The 23,061-nt window shown below is 36.1% G+C and overlaps 5 protein-coding genes across 5 annotated transcripts in view; 2 read left to right on the top strand and 3 right to left on the bottom strand.

Annotated features, from left to right (window-relative positions):
* trol (terribly reduced optic lobes) overlaps window positions 1–23,061 on the bottom strand; it is a 668,955-nt gene that overhangs the window by 44,095 nt on the left and 601,799 nt on the right. The window lies entirely within an intron of this gene.
* LOC136779501 (putative nuclease HARBI1) lies at window positions 3,354–4,711 on the top strand. The gene is made up of 5 exons (XM_066737124.1): window positions 3,354–3,574; window positions 3,656–3,942; window positions 4,035–4,347; window positions 4,465–4,587; window positions 4,702–4,711. The coding sequence occupies exons 1-5, from the start codon at window positions 3,354–3,356 to the stop codon at window positions 4,709–4,711; spliced, it is 954 nt and encodes a 317-aa protein (XP_066593221.1).
* On the bottom strand, window positions 14,830–15,600 carry LOC136779768 (piggyBac transposable element-derived protein 4-like). Its single transcript, XM_066737545.1, has 2 exons — window positions 15,143–15,600; window positions 14,830–15,091 (listed from the first exon to the last, which is right to left on the bottom strand). The coding sequence occupies exons 1-2, from the start codon at window positions 15,598–15,600 to the stop codon at window positions 14,830–14,832; spliced, it is 720 nt and encodes a 239-aa protein (XP_066593642.1).
* Window positions 15,626–16,479, bottom strand: LOC136779502 (piggyBac transposable element-derived protein 4-like). The gene is made up of 2 exons (XM_066737125.1): window positions 15,729–16,479; window positions 15,626–15,633 (listed from the first exon to the last, which is right to left on the bottom strand). The coding sequence occupies exons 1-2, from the start codon at window positions 16,477–16,479 to the stop codon at window positions 15,626–15,628; spliced, it is 759 nt and encodes a 252-aa protein (XP_066593222.1).
* Window positions 20,032–20,907, top strand: LOC136779503 (uncharacterized). Its single transcript, XM_066737126.1, has one exon. The coding sequence runs from the start codon at window positions 20,032–20,034 to the stop codon at window positions 20,905–20,907; it is 876 nt and encodes a 291-aa protein (XP_066593223.1).

Genomic DNA, 23,061 nt, shown 5'->3' on the forward strand with positions numbered 1-23,061 from the left:
CCAAGAGCTGCGCAGATTTTAGTCATATTCATATCACTCTGTAGAGAGTGTACTCCGCACTTCAAATTTTTTAGGCCAAATGTCCGGTTACCGTAATTACCTATTCTCGTAGTAGTCATATATTCGTTAAATTACATACAAAATTACAACTGTTTTATATTTGTAAAGCATAGCTGTTTGTTGCAATGATTTTTATTATTCAATGTGAGACAAATCGCATTTTGTTTAGGCAAATGTCTTATTTATCCGCCATATCCTTCCATATCTTATGCGACATTTATTTGGCTCCGTTGCACTATTTTCTTCCAGTCTATATCATATAACATTAATTTTCTAATCATTTATACATACACACAGATCTAATAATACTGCTGATCTGCAATTATTTTTGTAACAGTTGAAATGATTGTTAAACCATTATCTTGTTTAATTTGTAAAATGGACATTTGAATGATGCTATTAAAATTTGGCAACTTTTCTGCGAGATATGTTCTCATAATATTTGTGAAGATAAAGTTCTTTAAAAGGTATATGTATACTGCTGAGTTCATCTTGTTTTCAGCTTTAAATAGTTTTCCAACTACACGCATGGATATCTATTTTGAATATAGAATACACATTTCATTACATCTATTATGATATTGTTAAGATTGATAGAAAGATATCAATTCTTTGAAAATGATATATTATATATTGTAACGTGGTAGAATACACGTTACAGAAATGCATAGGTCTTTTAGTTTCTCCTGTCCCCCTTAGCGCCTCCTGCGATCCCCCCGGTATGAATGTGTATGTGTGTGTGTAGCCTGATGAACCTTCCGTGGAGCGACGATGTAGTTTTCCGATGTAGGAATATTGTAAGTGTCGACCACGGAAGGAGAGTAGATGTTTTTAGGAAATGGTATGATTGGGAATTGGGCGAATGTTTGTAGGATTAGGTGTAAGTAGTATGATAGAAATTAAGAATATTTTATTTCAGGCTAAAACTAGTACTCATAAGTCTCCTCTGCTCCAACATGAGCTTGAAAACTGTTGTTCTCCTATCCTCTACGCTCCCATGCCCAAACGCCTATGATTCCCTCTCACTCTAACCTTCCCGCTGAGCGCGACTGTTTACGCGACGCTCCTACCGTCCCCTCACCGCAAGTCCCCGCTGAGCGCCCCACCCATTCCTTTCCTCTACCGCGCCGCGCCGCTAGCGCGCCGAGCTGCGATCTCCCGTGCCCGCGCTATCCCCGCGCCACGGCTACCGCTTCCCCGACCGCCCGACTCCCCGACCACTACTCGCCGACCCCGCACCGCAGAGCCCCGCCCGGACCTCACCAAGCTACGAAGCAGACGACACGGATACCCGAGACGCTACGAAACCCAGGGAACAGTGCGAATGCGGATCCCAGTCAATTTGATAGGTGATAATTGACTGATAGATCGAGAGCATGCGCTGTTGCCCTGAAGAATAATGAAATCCTAGGAATTAGGAAAAGGACCCGGGGCCCAGGACGAACGAAGAACCAAGGACCGGGCCACTTCTGTTCTACAGTTAGAACTGTTCGCCGTGCCGAGCTTTCTCTCATATATTGTGTAAGATAAACAGAAGGGTCGTCGCCGTACTTTGAAAGGAGCTTCGTCTTTTAAATACAGGCCCCTTCTTCGGAGTATTAAGTGGTCCCGACGTGGGATTTGTGGAGTTTGGAGATCGTGGTCGGAGTGGTCGCTGCCGTGTTTTCCCTCGAGCTTTCCCTGTCCCCGTGTTCCCTCAAGTTCTTTCCTCGTCTACCCCTGCTCACCCCTTTTCCCTTTTTTTTAGTCCGCCCCCGAATAATTCCCTCCTAGCATTCCCCGAGTGAGGACCCGAAAAAACAGTGTATACGCGTATAATAAGTGTGCGTGAGCATCGCGGAAGGCCCCCTCCTTGAGATTTCGTGGAATAAAGTGGTTTCCACAGACAATATTTTAGTGTTTTTGATTATTTGTGACACCCAGGTTACAATATCTAGTAACTGGATTAAGGTTTAAGAACAGATAAATTTCACAAACAAATAGGACTAACAAAATATGTATTATATATTGAGGAAGGATATCCAAATGTGAATTATTTGAAGCTAAAAGCAAGATAAATTCAGCAGTATGCTTAAATGTATTGGAGAACAACATCTTCTCAAATTTAAACAGAAGATATCCTATGGAAGAGATGCCAAACATTATAAGTAAAATAATTCAAGTGTCCATTCTTCAAATTTAATAGAACAATGGTTTACCAATCATCTTGACATTTATAAGATTAATTAGTTAATAGAATAGCTATATCTGAGTGTATATAAAAATAGCAAAAAATTATTGGTATATTTTGAAAACTAAAAGAAAGAACTAACAAGGCAAATAAATGTTACATAAGATATGGTTAGATGTGGCGGATAAATAAGACATTTGCCTAAACCCAATACGATTTGTCTCACATTGAATAATAAAAATCATTGCAACAAACAGCTATGCTTTACAAATATAAAACAGTTGTAATTATATATGCAATTTAACGAATATATGACTACTACAAGAATAGGTAATTACAATGTGTGTTTAGAAGTTTGAGAAAGGGATGAAATAAAAATATGTTCATTAAACTAGCTTTAATTTAAAATAATAGCAATTAAAACATTGTCATACAAGATTATTAAATTTACAATAAGAGTTTGTTGTATATACACTAATCGCTTACACATTCACTATTATAACATTAAGTCACAATTATTGAAATGACTGGGCCATACAGAGAAGTACTTCATGTTTTAATACTTTTTCATTTATTAGTTTATAATTACTTTTTTCCTTAATTGAAAGTCATCATAACCGGATTTCAACTGTAACAAAAAAAAAATAACCACAAAGTATATTTTCTTAAAAATTCACAATAATTTTCATTTTTTTTATTAATTTATACTCATCTGATATATTTTGTCTTCTCTGTTATTTATTAAAATCCTTCCTTCTTTTCCACAATCGTTTTCCGAAAATATTATATTTGTTGATGATACAAAATTGAGGGTTAATCGCGCCATTTGACAGCTACGGACAAACTCCCTAGAAATCCCCTCGCCCCTCTGATTCTAACTACACCTCGCCGCGACGCAAGATTAAGGGTCTCTTTCACCAACGCTCAAAAAGCTGTCAATTTGCCAGGTAGGATTGCCAACTTTAAAAAGACAGTTGGTAATGACTGATATACTAGTCTTCTATTTCCGTTTTCGGTCCGCAATCCGCTGTTTCACTTATTTGGTTCGCCCGCAGTCTGCTGTTTGATCATTTTTTTAAATTCAAAATTGAAATACTTTTTGCACTATTTCTCATCTTCCAGTATGGAAAATATTATAAATTGGATATTAGATGACAATGAGAGTGACGACGAAAATACAGGTCAATTGCAACATTCTCGTCGACCTAGAATTATAAGAGAAAGGATAAATTGGTATGAAATATACGATGGTAAAGATTTTAAATGTAGATTTCGTATATCAAAAGATTTGGTTGGTATGGTGCTGAGTAGAATTGAACAAAAAATTGTCCATAATTCAGAAAGGTAATATTAAAAATTTATTACTCACTTAGAATATATGTATTTGCATATATGCAATTATATTTGTATTGTATATATTTTCAGAAATAATGCGATTCCGCCTATTATTCAGTTAATAGTTACACTGAGATTTGTAGCATCTGGATCGTTTTTGATTTCGGTGGCAGATTTCTGTGGAATTAGCATAGCCAGTGCACAAAGAATTGTGCACAAAGTATTGATGTCAATTGCTGAAATGTACAATGAATTTGTCAAATTTCCTTCTGATCGCAGTAACATTTTAAGAACTCAAAAAGAAAATTATCGATTATCTGGGTTTATTCGTGTAATAGGAGCCATAGATGGTTTCCATGTAAAAATTAGATCCTACGGTATTGAAAAATGTTATTTTATATATTTTGGTACATTATAAGTATAGAATAAATTAATATAAAATTAAACCAATGGCATTTTCTCATTATAGGGGGAGAAGACAGCGAACTTTTTCGGAACAGAAAAGGATTTTTTTCTCTAAACGTCCAAGCTATTGTAAATAGCAAACTTCAATTTTTAGATTTAGTGGTACGTTGGCCAGGATCAACACACAATGCTACTATATTTGACAACTCTCGAATAAAAGCACGTTTTGAAAATGGAGAATTTGGAAATGCGCTACTACTGGGTGATTCAGGCTATCCCTGCCTACCATACCTATTGACTCCTTTACAAAATCCACAAACACCTAACGAAATATTATATAACGAATCCCAAATAAGAACACGTTCAATGGTCGAAAGGTGTTTCGGTATATTTGGAAATATGTTTCCAATTTTAACACACGGAAGCCGTTTCTGAACTGTACAAAAGACTGTGACATTAGTCGTTGCTTGTGGAGTCTTACATAATATTTCCAGATTAGCGATAGAAATAGAGCAAGACATTGACGACAATGAGACATATAATCGCATGAATAGCAATCTTGAGGACAATTTACACGAAGATGAAAGAGGATATTTAATTGAAAATTATTTTGGAAGGTAAGGGTTATCACTATTTTTGTTTCTTTTATTACAAAGTAATTTAAATTTTAAAGAAAGCGGCTTTAACTGCTTCATTTATATAATCTGTACTATTTATGTTTTTATTTACAGGCTTATATGAAAAAGAGTGATTTAGTTTGATTAAAATGTAATAAGGAGAAAGCTACAAGTTATAATGATGGTCGGAGTTATTAATTTAAAGAATGCTCTATAATTATGTATAATAGCAATTATAATATAACATATGTATAACTTTAAAAATATAATTAACAGTTAATAATGACTAATTCTTTGTATAATTTCGAAGTTTATATATTAGACTGACATATTAAGTTAAAGATTAACAATTACAGGAAATATCTTGTTCTTATTATTTGGGAATATTTTCCCTTAAATAAATTACATTAAAACAAACTTGTCTGTGGATCATTATTTTTATTGCATGCAAATGTACAACAAGAAATAATTATACTTTTACAAATATATAACTTATTCCGTATTATATAACAATTTCAATAAATATTTGTTTGATTTTTTAAAATCGTTTATAAGATTATTATATTTTAATTTGAAGATTCAAAATCTGTATCACAATTATTATTCAAACCTCCTGATGCTGTACTTAATTTACATTTTAACAATATGGTTTGAAGTTTTTCTTTCTTTAATTGTTCCTTTAAAATAATCATCTCTATGTCATATTTATGTGTTAACTGCTCTTTCATTAGTTCTGTAAGTTCTATTTTGCTTTTTAATAGAATATATTGCGTATTTTCCATTTCATTTTTAGAATTAAATGTTGATGCTTTTGATGTAGATGCTCCCTTTGTTAAAGATTTCAGAGGGTGACTAACAGGCTTTTTGAGTTTTCCAGGATTCCATTTTGCCCACATATCGATTTCGTTTGTTTCAGTTAAGAACTGCAAAAGCAATAGTGTTAATAATAATCTTTTAAAGAAAATTAACCTTTTAATAATATTGGATGACACATGCTCAGTAATGTAATTAATATATCTAACGTTTAATACAGATAACTTTAAACGTTAGTAATGACGCCAACCAATACACTCTAAAAATATATTTTTGTGTTTATTTTTGCCATTATCCATATATTTCTTAAGTTGCATCAACCTATATAAGTAGTCTGTTATACGTTATTTTACAAAAATGATAACACATTTTACTTGAAATACAGGTTCCACAGGATCATCGGGATTATTTTCTTCATCTTCAGCATTAAAGATTTCTTCAATTGTATTTTTCTCTTTAGTAGTGTGACATTGATCACCATCAACAGGGTTATAAAATCCATCAACTGATTTTTGTATTATTTCATAAGCCTTATCAAATACTGGATTAGGCTTAACATTATTTTTGCCGCCTCCTGAAAAATGTGAATTCTTAATCTATATCTGCAACTAAACAAAACTAATTCTTTAAGTTTTACATTACCTGTTTGATATGTTTCTATTTTTTTTTTTACAAAATATTTTCTGGTTTGTGCCTTAATATTGCTCCACCAGTTTCTTAAATATTCGCTGTCCAAATTTTTTCCGTGCTTAACCCATTAACGTCCAAAATGTCAAAATTTCTTGCACGTTTTCAAAGTGATTTTTTCCTATGTAATTGGCGTTGAAAAAATTCTTGAACCACACATTCTGATGTTAAATTGCATGCTCTTTCAGAATCCGTTGCCAGAATCATGATAAAACTCACAGGAAAAGAGATATGCTCGATTGAAACATAAAAAACACCTAAATTTTCGAAAAAAAAAATTTTTAGGATTTTTTTTCGAAGTGTTACGGTGAAGATATCACCTTGCGACCGTGATCAAAGGTGATCATGGGAGTTGAAGTTTAACAGGGAATTTTTTTGTTGACCTTGAACCATCGCTTCTTTACAAAATGGCGGAAAAAACGATTTTTTTTTTTCAATATTCATCAACTTCTTTCTCGAAATCTATGGTCTTTAGAAAAAAATTCATAAAAACAAAAATGCCTTAGAATCGCTCGAGGAACATTCTCAAATTTTTTCAGAATTTTTTGAGACAATTTTTGATTTTCCGGGAAACTTGTGAAAAGGAATTTTCAAAAATGTCTCAAAAAATGTTGAAAAAATTTGAGAATGTTCCTCGAGCGATTCTAAGGCATTTTTGTTTTTATGAATTTTTTTCTAAAGTCCATAGATTTCGAGAAAAAAATTGATAAAGTTGAAAAAATAAAAATTCGTTTCGGCCGCTAAGTTCTAAAAACCTATTGGTAAAAAACGATTTCTGTGCAAATTTTAGGAAGATTTTTTTACTCTTAGCGTTACCCAGAGACTACGGCGTGGACGTGGTAAAATTCTGTCTCCTTTGGGGTGCTTTTTTCCCGTGAGTCCCCTTGCCTCTCACGTCTCGGGGTGCTTGTTTTCCGTGAGTCCCCTTGCCTCTCACTTATTCATACTTTTAGGTGTGCTATTTTAGCCAACATTTATTGCAAATATTTAAATTACATGTTTTGCAGAAAATTCTTGTTCTTATTGGACAGTTTCCATTCGAACAAATCCTCAATTTGTCACTATTAGATCGTCCATGTGCTTTACTTTTGCGACTACTTTTTTGTAAGTAGTATTTGGCAATCGAAATAGTGAACTCTTTTATTCCAACTTTTTTCTTTCCATCGTTAGCAGCATTGAAAATTACAAGAGAATTAGTAATAGACGCCTGTATAAGTCTCATAAAAACTACCCATGTCCATTTTTTTGATCGTATACTTGGGAGTATGTCATTGCAATGTCCGTCATGCAGGTCAACACCTCCCATGAATTTGTTATATAGGTGAAAAGCTTGCGGAAAAGGTATTTCAATTTTAGATTTAGCCTCTGCGCTGTATCTTTTTGAAATAGATAGAGGATTGACACCTGCTGCAGTTGAAGCTATTGAGACGGGCTTCGAATCCATGATAGTAATGAAATTTATGCCACTGTTTACGTCGTGCTTCACCACATATGTCCCTCTTGGAGCTTTCTTATCAAGCACATTTTTTTCTTTGACTCGATTATCTCTGATAGTACCAGTGCATTTCAAACGCAATTTCTTCAAAAGTAATACCAAATCCATGTTCGTGAAGAAGTTGTCAAAGTACAGATGAAATTGAGAAATTTTGTTATAACTTATTATTTGAAAAAATGGTTGTAATAAATATAATACTACTCGTGAACCTAAAGCACATTTAGATAACTTATCTCCAATTTGAGAATTCTTGCCGCAATAAAGATCCAAATTCAGTAGATAGCCGTCCGAAGTACACAAGCCCCAAAATTTCAAACCAAATCTTATCGGTTTTCCTCGAATAAATTGTTTCAAAACAGTTTTTGCATAGGATTTGGCCATCATCTCATCAACGGATAGAGCAGTTCTCCATATTCCGAATTTCATGATGTTATTTTGAAAAAGTTTCAGTAGAGAACGAACGCGCCATCCTCGATCATTTGAATCTTTGTCTTTGTTTTTTGAAAACTTCAATTTAGATTTTGTGATTTCAAATCGTTGGCGAGACATTGCAGAAGAAACTACTTCATTAGATAAATACGGATCAGATGACCAGTAATCTCTCTGTGATTTTCTGGGATTGAATGTAGAAAAAATAACTATTCCAATAAAAGTATCAAGATCTTTCAATTTCAGATCATAACCATTGTCTTTACACGCATCAATAATATATTTTTTCATTTCAATAGAAAAAAAGGTTTCAAACAATTGAAAAGGTTCGCTCCTACGTATTTTCTTTTTTTGCGATTCGGACAATAATACTTTATCTTCACAAGAATGAGGGTGTAACTTTTCACCCTCAATCCAAGTGAATTCATGACCTTTTTCAAGTTTATCTTGTTTTTCAGAATAATTTGCACGAGCTTTATTGTAAGTGATATTGGGTATTTCATGTTCGCAATCTGAATCAAAATCGGAACCAGAATCATCGGAACCTGAATAGTCAGGATCCGGAATCAATACGTTGCGTTCTGAATCACTATCTGAAGAATCTGATTCATATTCAGAAGATCTTACACGTTTCCGCGACATAATGTATGAAATTAATGATTTCGTTTATTTATCACTCATCCGTATGTACAAAAATACGAAAGAAGAGAATAAAAAAAGACGAATATTCATGAATACATGAGACCAAAAATTACGCTTATCTGCCGAAATGAAATGGAAATAAAGGATGAAATTTTTGTCGGAATCTATAAGTCTTTGAAAAAAGAATGAAAATAAGTTAGAATCATTCGAGCAATATTGTAAAATTTTTTCCGAGTTTTCGTAGACAGAACGTTTTTTTACCAATAGGTTTTTAGAACATAGCGGCCGAAACGAATTTTTATTTTTTCAACTTTATCAATTTTTTTCTCGAAATCTATGGACTTTAGAAAAAAATTCATAAAAACAAAAATGCCTTAGAATCGCTCGAGGAACATTCTCAAATTTTTTCAACATTTTTTGAGACATTTTTGAAAATTCCTTTTCACAAGTTTCCCGGAAAATCAAAAATTGTCTCAAAAAATTCTGAAAAAATTTGAGAATGTTCCTCGAGCGATTCTAAGGCATTTTTGTTTTTATGAATTTTTTTCTAAAGACCATAGATTTCGAGAAAAAAGTTGATGAAGATTGAAAAAAAAAAAATTCGTTTTTTCCGCCATTTTGTAAAGAAGCGATGGTTCAAGGTCAACAAAAAAATTCCCTGTTAAACTTCAACTCCCATGATCATCTTTGATCACGGTCGCAAGGTGATATCTTCACCGTAACACTTCGAAAAAAAATCCTAAAAATTTTTTTTTTCGAAAATTTAGGTGTTTTCTATGTTTCAATCGAGCATATCTCTTTTCCTGTGAGTTTTATCATGATTCTGGCAACGGATTCTGAAAGAGCATGCAATTTTACATCAGAATATGTGGTTCAAGAATTTTTTCAACGCCAATTACATAGGAAAAAATCACTTTGAAAACGTGCAAGAAATTTTGACATTTTGGACGTTAATGGGTTAATGGGTTAATATTAAATTTGGTATTTACTTCATTCCAAGCTTGATTTTTGTCTCTAAGGCCATAAGCATCAGTTTTTTTATTTTCCACGATTTCTGCAAAATCTTTGATTATTTCAATAACATCTATTTTTTCGTCTAAATTTAACTCTGCTTTTCGTTTTTTGTCCATGATATCAAATATCCCGTATCAATGTCGTTCATAAATATAATATGATATTAAAATTTTAAATTACCCACATCTTAAATGAGGAAACACAAATAAAGAGCGGATTGCGGACCGAAAACGGAAATAGAGAGTATTATATCAGTCATTACCAACTGTCTTTTTAAAGTTGGCAATCCTACCTGGCAAATTGACAGCTTTTTGAGCGTTGGTGAAAGAGACCCTAATGGCCAAAACACGTCCGAAAGCACTGAGAGTTTATTATACCTAAAACACTATACTTCGTTTCTTCTCTGTGAATCACATTTACTATACATTTCGCGTGTTATATTCAATTCTCGCCAACAAACTATACAGCGTAGTATCTTCCAACATGGCGGACTTGGCAACGCTGTCGGGGAGTCCTAAAAGAATGACCGTGTCTATAAGTCCCCACGAGGAGGGGAGATAGAACATTGAGTCTGGCTTGAACGCCAGTTACGCGCTTCAAGCAGGCTGCGCGAATGTCGTTCGTAGACTGCCATAGCAGGCAGTCGGAACGCGACCATGGGACTGTGCTAATGTGTCCGTGCGTGCTGGTGAGCGCGTGACGCGGTACTCAGACAGCCATGGGTCCGTTCGCGTACGTGAGGCGTGTGCTATTGGCCAGCCTGCACGTACACTGTTCAAAATTGAATCATGTACAGGTATAGTTTCTGCTTCCCTATACTATCTTGTAGCAAAAATGCTTCTCGCAAAATTGATTCATGTCCATCTCAACTACTCTATACTATCTTATAGCAAAAATTTAATGACAACAGCAGACGAAACGCGACATCGACAAATATGAAGATGACGTTTTGGACGTAGTAAAAGTATTATCCAGAAAGCATATTATTTATGTTGGAAATGTAGGGATGTCGAAAAATGGAATGGAAAATAATGCAAATATGGTGCATATATATAATATTATTTATCAAGTATAAAAGGGAAGAGATCGGATGCAATTTTCAGCCTATAAAGAGGAAAAAGCATCAGATAAGTATCGGGAGCAGCAAGTCAGAAGAAAGATTAATTTAACAAAGCAAAATATTCTTTAATCTTTCTTTTGATTTACTGCTCCCGATGCTTATCTGATGCTTTTTCCTCTTTATAGGCTGAAAATTACATCCGATCTCTTCCTTTTTATACTTGATAAATAATATTATATATATGCACCATATTTGCATTATTTTCCATTCCATTTTTCGACATCCCTACGTTTCCAACATAAATAATATGCTTTCTGGATAATACTTTTACTATACGTCTAAAACGTCATCTTCATATTTGTCGATGTCGCGTTTCGTCTGCTGTTGACGCTGTTGTCTTTAAATTTTTGCTATAAGATAGTATAGAGGAGTTGAGATGGACATGAATCAATTTTGCGAGAAGCATTTTTGCTACAAGATAGTATAGGGAAGCAGAAACTATACCTGTACATGATTCAGTTTTGAACAGTGTACATCACGACAGGATACCGGCCAATGCATAGTGGGTTGCGCAGGGGCGTAGTTAGCCCGTTGCAATGTGTCCCGGCGCCCTCCGTAATCCCATAGGCTTGCGCTATGGCTGGACGGGCCGCGAACATTGCCTCCGTGGTGGTCCGCTCTTGGCAAATTCTATGCTTGGCAATGATACCGCATGTTCCCGCACTCCTCACCCCCACCTGTGTGTGGGTGGAGAGGGATAAATGTATGCCCCTCAGCAGATAGGTCTGTGAGGCTCGGACTTCCGCAAGGAACCCTCCCCTCTCTCCACGACCTAGCATACTGAGCGACCCTGGCTACCGCTACCGTCCAAATGCATGGCCGCAGGGCCGTATAAGATGCATAGAAATTGGAGTCGAAAGAGTCAAATGATAACGTAGGGTTGTTGGCCATCCAAGTGACCAACTGGCGCCCTGATACCAATAAATAACGACGGGCGAAGGTAATGGGAAAATCCGTAGTGTGAGTGGCCCCTCACACTGACGGGAATAACGTTACAGCACATATATATATATACATATGTTAAATTACTTTTAATTTTTTAAATCAATATGTTATTGTCATTATAGAAGAAACTCATTTAAATAAAAGAATATACCGGTTTCCATTTATGTAACTTTTCTTGTAAATATAACATAATTTTAATTAATAAAATTCACTCATTTATTAATCAGACTAAGAAGAGTTATATCTTTTAAATTTTAACATGTATAGAATAATATCCTAAATTCACACTTAACTAATTATTATTATGGAAATATTTTTATAATCGTTACACATTGTTAATAATATATTTGAATGTCCTTCAATTTAAAATATCATTTACATTGAAGAAATCTTGATCAATGGTCATGAAGAGTTCGTGGCTCAGTGCCTAGTTCGCTTGCCTCGAAGATTAGTTCAAGCGCTTTTGTTGGTGTTTCTAGCAGAGATGAAACGGGAGATTGCTCATGCGAGGTCCCGAGGCAATCCCTACCGGTAGGCGGCGCTGGTGTTGGCAAACGCGTCTCAGGTCCATCTAACCCCTGACGCCATCTATCGGAAGAGACCACGAAGCACGAGCGTTAAGCTTAGAATAGGGTAAAACAGATATGCATTGTCGCCAGAAAGCGGACTAAAGAGAGAGCGGAGATATTTTCTCGGACCTCTCTGTCTTTTTAGCTGTTAGCGTCTAGCAGAAGAGTCGAGGCAAAATCTTTCCGTTTCGCTTTGCCGAAAATCTACCAATATTCGATGTCATTTACATTTGCAGCCCAATGCCTTTATACATGATTTTTTCAGCATATTTATTTATGAGCATTGACTTATTTAAATTAATAATAAATTAAGGAAATGCGTATTTGATATAAAATAATTATTTTAACTATAATTTCATCGTTATATTTCGCTTATTTCCGTAAAATCTGCATTTCTTTAGTTTATTATTGATTATTGTAAGTCAATGGCCATTAAAAAAAATTTAATCTTAAAAAAAAAAATAAAAGTACCGATCAGGAATCGAACCCGGACCCACGAATCGCCACGCGATTACCTTACCGCCTAGACCACGAGGCTTCTTCAGTGCACCGTAAACAGATATTCTTAAGGTCTTGAAATCTTCTTTTAAACCATATAAATAAACGAGCAACCGACAGCTTTATTCATTATTATTCTGTCATAATGGTACACAAATTAAGGAATAATTATATTTTGAATAGTTTCCAAAAGCTTTTCCAATAGCCAAGAACGAAGATAAATAATCAATTCTCGCAGTTTCCGTTCTTGGTTATTGGAAAGCTTTTGCAAACTATTCATTATATAATTATTCTTTAATTTGTGTACCATTATGATAGAATAATAATGAATAAAGCTGTCGGTTGCTCGTTTATTTATATGGTTCAATAGAAGATTTCAAGCCCTTAAGAAGACTATCTGTTTACGGTGCGCTGAAGAAGCCTCGTGGTCTAGGCGGTAAGGTAACCGCGTGGCGATTGGTGGGTCCGGGTTCGACTCCTACTAGGTTCTTTTCTTTTTTTCTTAATGGCCACTGACTTACACTAATCAATAATAAATTAAAGAAATGCAGATTTTACGGAAATAAGGGAAATATAGCGATGAAATTGTAGTTAAAATAATTATTATATATTAAATACGCATTTCCTTAATTGATTATTGATTTAAATAAGTCAATGCTCATAAATAAATATGCTGAAAAAATCAGGTATAAAGGCATTGGGCTGCAAATGTAAATGACATCGAATATTGGTAAATTTTCGGCAAAGCGAAGCGGAAAGATTTTGCCTCGACTCTTCTACTAGACGCTAACAGCGAGAAAGACAGAGAGGTCAGAGAAAGTATCTCCGCTCTCTCTTTAATCTGAGGATAACCGAGAGCGAGCGAAGCCGGTCGCCACATATGTACGGACGCTTCTACTTGTGTTCGTGACCATCGAGCAGCAGTAGCAGCGAGGATGGCTCACGCAAACGAGCCTGCATCTGTGGTTGTAATTGGAGGGGAAAATTCTGCAGACCGACGGTCCGCTTTCTGGCAACAATGCATATCTGTTTTACCCTATTCTAAGCTTAACGCTCGTGCTTCGTGGTCTCTTCCGATAGATGGCGTTAGGAGTTAGATGGACCTGAGACGCGTTTGCCAACACCAGCGCCGCCTACCGGTAGGGATTGCCTCGGGACCTCGCATGAGCAATCTCCCGTTTCATCTCTGGTTCGAGTCCCGCGGGAGATATTTTTTTTCCTTTTAAAAGCATTACTATCTTTTCTTTTTGTTAAGGGGAGATATACACCTAGATGGTCGAAAAAAATCAATTTTTTTGCATTTTCTTTAAGCTTGAGGTCCCTAGAATATATCATGAAAACGGCAAGCTAAAATTTCTAAAAATAAGCCAGTTAAAGCTGAGAATGTGAAACTGAGTTTTCGCTCCAAACCGGCAGATAGGTAGCGGCAAGGGACCCTTCGACCTTTCGTGTTTCTTTTATGTGAAGAACAGGTATCCCTGTATAGGGTATGCCTCAACATCCTTCCAAGTATGAAGGAAAATACCATATTACCGTTATTTACCGCCGGAAATAACTTGCAGAAATAGAACTCATAGTAAGTTGACAAATTTAATGATTTATTCATTCCCAAATTTTCAAACGCGTTTTTCTCAGAACTAAATTTTCCAAATCGGTACAGAAATTTCTCGAAAACTAATGTACCGATTGCCTTGAAATTTTGTGTAGTTATTCTATACACAATTATCTAGTCTTTGTCATAGGATTTTTTTTCCATAACTTAGTTTTTGTTTTATAGGCAAAATAATAACAAATTTTTTGTTCGAAAATCACTATTTTTCTTTAACACGTTCGCGCCGGCGCGGGTCACCGGTGACCCACACTAAACTGTCATTAAAAACATTTATTTTTAATAATAATTATAATCAAAAATGTATCAGAACTATAAGTTTTGTTCAATAACAAACATAATAATACAGTATTATACAAAAAATTCAAATACGGTTAAAATAACATAAAATCTAATATTGTTTTATTTATAACTGCATTATTTATTGTTTTTTGTGTAATTTGTTAAAACATTCCAAGCAAAGTGCTGGCTGTCCCTCACAAAGTCCACAATACGTCTTAACCCTTTTAGTATTGTTAGTTGCATAAGCTCTGCCCTTTTTATTAGACATATTTTTATAGCATTCCTTGCAGCGTTTACGGGTGTCTCTTGCCGATCCTTTATATGATTGAAGAACGTGTTTATGTGACGGTATATGACGGCATATTTGTTCATTGGACAAAAGATTATCGATAATAATTTCCCTAAATCTTAACATAGTCATATTTTTAGTGCCCCATCTTTTATGAATATACCACGCATTCACGAGGGAAGTTCCGCATATTAATTGTATTATTATTTTTCGGTACCACTTAATGGTTTTTCGTAAACAACTGTAGTACGCCGATAGTTGATCTGATAAATCGACACCTTTTTTTGCAATATTGTAGTCAAACACAGCATCGGGCTTTACTCGGTCATTTATTCCTTGCACAAATTTACACTGGTGATTCTTTGAGGTAGTTAACATGCAAACTGGTCTTTTGTCCGTCCATTTCAAAAATTTTACACCACTACGATTTTCAAAGCTTATCATTTCACCACGTTTTTGTTTTGTTTTTGCCTGCGGTGGTAGACTTTTTCTGTTTATTTTTACAGTACCACAAAAAAATGTATTTTTCTCTAAAAGCTCTTCACCCAAAGGGACACTTGTATAATAATTATCAATAAATAGTGTGCGGCCCTCAAATAATAAGCCACTTAATAATCTCATTACTACGTCATGGGGATGTGATTTTTCAATGATCTGTCCATTTTTCCCAGCATAAATTTCGAAATTATAAGTGTAGCCTTCAGGTAAACACAATTTGTATGCTTTTACGCCATACTTATGTCGCTTGCCTGGGATGTATTGGCGAAAGCCTAGACGTCCTCTCCAGGGGACCATACTTTCATCGATAACAATATTTTTGCCTGGTTTTATAGAACTCTTGAAATTATCTACAATTGCTTCAATAATATTTCGAATTTTATGCAACCGATCTTCAGTTCTGGCTGTGGTATCGTCCGAAAAATGTAAAAACTTAAGAATAGATAGAAAACGGTCACGTGTCATTGCCTTTTTTATGCGTGTGTTCGCATACATATCGTTGTTTGACCAATACAATCTAATTTCTGGCAATTGCACAATACCCATAATAAGCAATATGCCAAAAAAAGTATTCATTTCATCTCTTGTAATAGACTGCCAGCCCTGCTGGTGTATTCTACTGCTAGATGAAGAATTATTTATACTTTGAGTAGCATATTTATTTGTTTCATCAACTATAGTCTCTAGTATGTAATCCGTGAAGAATAGTTTGTATAAGGCAAAAGGGTCATTACAGTCAATATTTTTATGTAAAAATTCCTCTTCTTTCGAATACTCATTTATTAATACGGTTCTTTCTTTTACTTCCTGCCATTCTTCATCGTGATCCTCGTTCTCTGATTTAGAAATCAAATATTCTTCCTCCGTGGAACACTCGTTCTCTTCATTGATAAAATTAACAAAATCCTCGTCTGAAGAGGAAGAAACTATTCGTAATCTTGCCACTTTTCTTTTCTTGCTTCTAATTATAGATTCATCCGAATCACTTATTTCCATATCCATGTTATCCATTTTTTATAAGGGTAAAAATTAAAAAAACATTCTAATCACCTTTCTAATTATATTTACTGTCGGAAATTTGTGGTCAGAATGAAAAAAACGGCACGAGTTACAAAACTTGCACAATAAGATCTCACTGTACTGCAGAGCAACAAACAAGGCGTATGCAGGTCTGAATAGGCAATAATCACGCGCCGCCAGATGAAGCGCGATGTTCATTTCAGCGCCGCCTCATAACAAAACAAACGAAAATCGGCCCCGGCGTGAACGTGTTAAACATCCGCCATTTTGTCATATATCAATATTTTCAAAATCGGCTATAATAAAGACTAGATTATAGTATCTAATTTAATAATCTTGTTCAATTTTTTTCTCAGGTGATTTTTGAAGAAAGGCCAACTGGTACCGCATGCGTGGTTTTTTTACGAAGCAATATGGATCGTTGTATTACATTGAATTTACTTGAAATTTTTAAATCAAAATAATTGAACTCATAATTGAATGTATAAGCTTTTAGATAGTTGAATCCCAATTCAAAATTTTAAATAGTTTTCCTTAAAAAAATTCATAAAAATGACCTTTATTCCCGGCTTTTAGGTGTATATATCACATTAATTGTTTGCAAGCATTGCTACTGCTTCCAAATATATTTTTGCAAACCTCAAAATATATAATGTTATACTTATGCTTTTTTTGTAATCTAATCCATATGAACAGGAGCTCGCTTCTTCGGCATTTGTTTTGATCGGAAGCGCATTTAAACAAACCACTGAATACCTTGTTTCTTTTTGATAAACTGTTTCATTGCAGTCTACAGGGTCTTTTCCTAACAGCAGAGCATAGGAGATTCGTGTTAGTTGACTATACAACTCGGAATGATGAAATCTGAGAGCGCTGATTGGTCAATATTGCGTAGTACCAACATATAATAGGCCGTTGCCAATAGTTGGATACGAAAAATGAGATTCATCCGCCATTTTGGTGTGGAGAAATGTTTACATGCTGATCGTAGCAGAAAGAGGTGTAAAATGGAAAAATGTCAAATGTTGTCGTTACTAAAGTAAAAATTGAATACTTTGAATGAAAATAAAGAATATTCGTACTTTCCATTCATTATTTTCAATTTTTACTTTAGTAACCTTACCATTTGACATTTCTCCATTTTACACCTCTTTCTGTTAGGATTAGCATGTAAACATTCTCCACACCAATATGGCGGATGAATCTCATTTTTTGTATCCAACTATTGGTAACGGCTTATTATATGCTGGTACTACGCAATATTGACCAATCAGCGCTCTCAGATTCCATCATTCCGAGCGCTATAGTCAAATAACACGAATCTCCTATGCTCCGCTGTTAGGAAAAGACCCTGTAGGTGGTTAGAGCTCGCGCATCATTATTAGTTTTCGCATATAATGGCACCGAATATCGAAGTTTGGTTGAGGGGGTGAATTGTAGGCCTTTGGGAGGCTGGAAAATCTAACTTAGAAATTGCAGCGCTTACAGGCGTTTCGATGAAAACCGTTCGCCGGTGGATTACCGCTTTTTAGCGCGGCGGTGGTAACGCATTGTGTGATCACCGTGCAAATAATCGTAGACCTGCTGGTTCATAACCGGTAGAGGACCAACTCCTAGTGGACTACATTTCGCGAGATCCCTTCGAGAACTTAGTTGACGGAATTGTTCAGACGGGATTTCCTTTATCCGAACGATCGGGTAGGCGGCGACTTAACACGGCCGGCATTAATTGCTATCGTCCAGCCCGCAAGATTACTCTTAATTCTCAGCACCGAGAACAAAGAGTCGCGTTTGCATTAGAAAATTTAGCGACCAGTCGTGAAACGTGGGAAACGGTGATCTGGACCGATGAAAAGGTTTTTGTATCATCCGTTAACCGACGTTTTCTTCACGTTTGGAGGCCCACCGATTACCGGATGAACCCCGAATACGTCGTTCAGAGTGATCGATCTGGACGAATCATGTGTGGCCCTTGGGGGTGGGTGTCAGGAGGCACGATAGGTGAATTGGTTGAGATTCCTCCTAAGATGTCTTCTGTAGACTACATGACGATCCTTAAAGAGGTGCTTCTTCCTAGAGTTCGTGCTGTGTATTCTGCCGAAGATACGCCAATAATCCGTGTAGTGCAGGATAATTCTGCAGTTCACTCTTCACACGCCACTCGTGATTGGTTAGGGGATCATCCGTAAATCCAACTGGTTTAGTGGCCGGCCAAGAGTCCGGATTTAAATATTATAGAAAACGTTTGGGCGAGAATGACTAAAAATGGGTCGCGCCAAAAGGGAGAGGACGAAAGCAGTAGTGCTTCAGAATGCAATAGCTGTGTCGGAAAGCCTACGGCATGAACCATAGTTTCTTGAAAACTTAATTGAATCGATTCCAAATCGACTCAATCAAGTTATGGACCGGCGCGGATATTAGACTGACTACTAGACGAATTGACGTTACGTAGGACACATTTTTGACAAAAATTAGGAATCACTAGCCTTGTTTGACTAACTGCCCTTTTCAGGGAAAAATAAACTTTTCAAAATATGTTTGGAAGCAATAACAATGCTTCCAAAGAATTAACAAAAACAAAAAAGATAATAATGCTTTTAAAACGAAAAAAAAATATCTCCCGCCGGACTCGAACCACCGACAAAAGCACTTGAACCAGAGATGAAACGGGAGATTGCTCATGGCAGGGTCCTTAAATAATCCTTGCCGGTAGGCGGCGCTGATGTTTGTAAATGTGTGGGCCTCGACACAAAACTCCTTAGCTCATCATAGTAACTTTTGAATTATACAGTTTTTGAGACCGCCGGTCTGGCGCCATTATTCTTTCAGTTGTAGTCAGGACTCTGGCGAGTAAGGTACTCGTGCGCAGTACGAAACTAAAACTATTGTGTGAGGGGAACAAGAAAAATAAAGAAAACGCTTTGGGCACACCACGAGTCATTATTATTCCTTATACTGACGCTTACATATATGAAGAGTGGGATGGTGTATAGTAACGACACATACTATAGCACTGGCACCCACAAATGGTGACCCCGACGTGATCCAGCGTCAAGAAGGAAATAAGCCCATTGTGTATTACTACGAGATCCGTGACTATTGTGATCTGGGTGAAAAAAAAAATTGTCAAAATCACATAAAGTGACAGCCCCTCCTCACACACCGATATACGTGCTGGTACGCCGGCGTATATCGGGCATACAAATTCAAGAGAGTGCTGAACACTCCTGGTTCGAACAAGAACGGAAAATTCAGCATATATATATAAATATTTTTTTTTGGCAAACCGTCGTCTTCGAGAAATTTTACACAATACAGCGTCTTCCAGGAACGAGAGGGTCAACCGTCGTCTTCGAGGAATATCATCACAACGCAGCCAGTATAATGATTCCAGGAACAACCCACTCAACAGAAGCCTTCCCGGAGTACGAAAACAACAGCGAGCAACATTGTTTAGTTTAAATAAATATTCGATATATTATTGTCGCATACTCGGGTATATTTGTTTACTAAAAGCGCTCCCCAGACATAAAAATGAGTGTAGAAAAAGAGCTTGCGGTAGCATTAGAAAAAATTAGAGTTCTCGAAGAAAAAGCCTCAGCCGGAGAAGCAACATCCTCCGTTGCTGCTATTTATAAAGCACCTAAAATTGCGAATTTTTGCCATAACAATCCGTCGACATGGTTTCTTCAAGCAGAGATAACTATGAAAAATGCTGGTATTGTAGTCTCAGCCACAAAAGCAGAATGCATAGCAGAAAAATTAGATTTAAAAGCTTTGGAAGTGATTAAGGATCTTTTATCCTTATCCCCATATCCTTCAGATATCTACGATCAGATAAAAAATCGTCTGATTTCAAATTATGGTACTTCCACGGAAAAACGCTTGCGGCAATTGATAAAAGGACAAGTCTCTACTTGTGGAAAACCATCGTTAATCCTGACTAGATTAAGAGCGTTAGATACTAAATGCAATGATGAAATAATACGCACGATATTTCTTGAACAGTTGCCGGCGCAATGTCGAGCAATCTTAGCAGCATCTGAAGTGTCGGACTTAAATAAACTTGCCCTTATGGCACATAAATGTATTGAAACTTTTGAGGGTCCAGAAACCCAAATATCTGCAGTGCAAATAGCTAAACATTGTGATGAGTCCGACACTTTAGCATATAGAATAAGCGCGTTGGAGAAACGTTTAGACAACTTGTCAAAGAAGCTAAAGAAACGCAGAGACAAATCCAACAATAGAAGCCAGAGTAACAATCGCTCGAACTCATCTAATTGCCAGGTGACGGAGAAAAAAGGGGAAATAGACAAACAAATTTGTTATTTTCATCGCAAATTCGGACCAAATGCAAAACGTTGTATTATACCGTGTGCTTGGACTGATAATGACAAGGGAAACTGAGTCATTCCCCTCTTGTTGAGGCGATGGGGGGAAATGACAACAGTTCAAAACGCCTCCATTGTAAGAATCTTAATTCGGGTTAGTAGTGTGGCTATAGGGATTCTGGGACCGGGTGGCGAGGGGGTCGGGGTTTCGCGAGGGAAGGGGAGGTAGGGGAAATACCCCCACTTCTTAGCGGAGGGAGATTGCCCCCACTCCAGGGTGGTGGGGGAAAATTAATCACGTGACACTCCAATTGTTTAGCCTTTAACAAAAAGGTTTATTTATATCGTTAGATCTCTTGGTACTGATAATGTGGTATAATTTTATAAGAAGTTTGCGAATCTAAATTCCATTTTATAAATTGTGTAGTACATCGCGCGCCTATCTGCCTATTTTGTTATTTCATCCATTGGTATGCCTAATTTCAAATGAAAAATTCCAGCCGGTGTTCGCAACGGGTCCGCCAAATGTCCCACCCCTTAACGCGAGAGATATAAGAGAGAGAGAAAGAACACATATTGTAAAATTAATTTATTATTAAAGGAATTGAGGGAACGTATAAATACACGTAGATTTTGGTGAAACAGCCTTGCGGCATAAAAAACACACTTTATTATTTAAAATATATATATTTTTCACAATCTTCATTTTTTTTTCTGATAATCTGCAGCGAGATAGCTGGGCTCTGCGTTTTGATTAGTTCTTCCATCTAAAACCAAATTATCCTCTTTGCCTCGTCGAAGTAAGGTCTACCTCAGGCTCCATTTGCGCGCAGCTTGTGTTCCCGTGACGAAAGTCTCCGATTGCGTAGCCAATATTTCTCACCTTAGACATAATTGAAATCATGTTGTTACTTTTCGCATAGTAATAGCTCTATTTTTTAACAAAGCAAGTATACTTACAAAAATTCAGCACGCGGTTTTTAGGTTTACGCCGCCTCTTCATCTCCTTTCTCTTCTTGCTCCTCTTCCTCCTCTTGCTCCTCTTGCTCCATTTGTTCCTCCATTTCATTAGTTATCTCCATAAGTTCCTCAACTAAGGCGGCAAAATCTGGGTCATCCCCAATGTCCTGCACCACCTCCATATTCTCCCACAAATCATTTTCTTGCTTTTTCGGTATGTCACACAACATTGTTCTTTACACTACCGTCGCTAGCGTTAAAATGATCTCAAGATTTTTCGTCACTAGTCGCTCAGATGCAAAACGATCTTCCAATGAAATATGAACTGACCGATTACGCACGTATTTTTCAGTTAATTTGATGCCTTTCTTTCCTCTTTATCAATACATATTAGTCTTCTCTTTATCAAAACGTATTAGCTTCCTTTCCGAGAAGTGGAACGCAGTCAAAGAGAATGTCAATAGAGACCTACTAGCATCCTCGTATATTTTTATTTGTACCTCTAAAAGCAAATTCTAATTTGTAAGGTTGATAAAAAAAAGGAAGTATAATTTTTTATTTTGAAGGTTTTATTTATACAATAAATAAATACTGGGAAAAAATGTTGACATCATTTTTGATTGGTTATTCTAAGTAAATAGCGGCAGATGGTAGTGACAGTAGCAGTAGGAGCGGTATCATCTACGAGAAAAAAGTAAGGAAAAATATTTATTATACTACTTATCCAAGCACTCGATGCCAAAAAATTTTTTTTTTTTTTTTCATCGATTCTTACCGATTGTGGGTGGTCTCCGTAGATGAATCGGACAGTAGCTGGAGAACGTCTGCATCCTTGTCGAACCGTATTACGTTTTCTGGATATAGTTCTTGTTCCATATCAATACCCTCCCACTCCATTTCACTACTAAAATCTGATAGACGATCATCATTATCGTCATTATTCCCATCGGACTGTGGGGATTGTTGCCGCTGAAGCTTCTTCCTCAACATCCTCACAATTGCGGTCAACATGTTGTTATCCTCGTCTTCAATTTGACCCCAACCTCCTTCCAAATCTACTTCTTCTTCTTCTTCTTCCTCCACTGATTCCTCCATATTTAGAATGTTATCAATATTTTGTTCAGTAAATAATCTGTACAATTTAATTACACCCATTTTTTTTTTTTTTTTTTTTGTAGGAACTATCACGTTAAGCAAACTCGGTAGACTGAGAATGGAAGAGATGTAAGTTCAATACGAAATATATTAACAATACGTATTATTATTTTCT

Source organism: Prorops nasuta, unplaced genomic scaffold (genome assembly GCF_024137725.1).
Source record: "Prorops nasuta isolate Cenicafe-Biocafe unplaced genomic scaffold, Cenicafe_Pnas_1.2 PNAS00017, whole genome shotgun sequence".
NCBI lineage: Eukaryota > Metazoa > Arthropoda > Insecta > Hymenoptera > Bethylidae > Prorops > Prorops nasuta.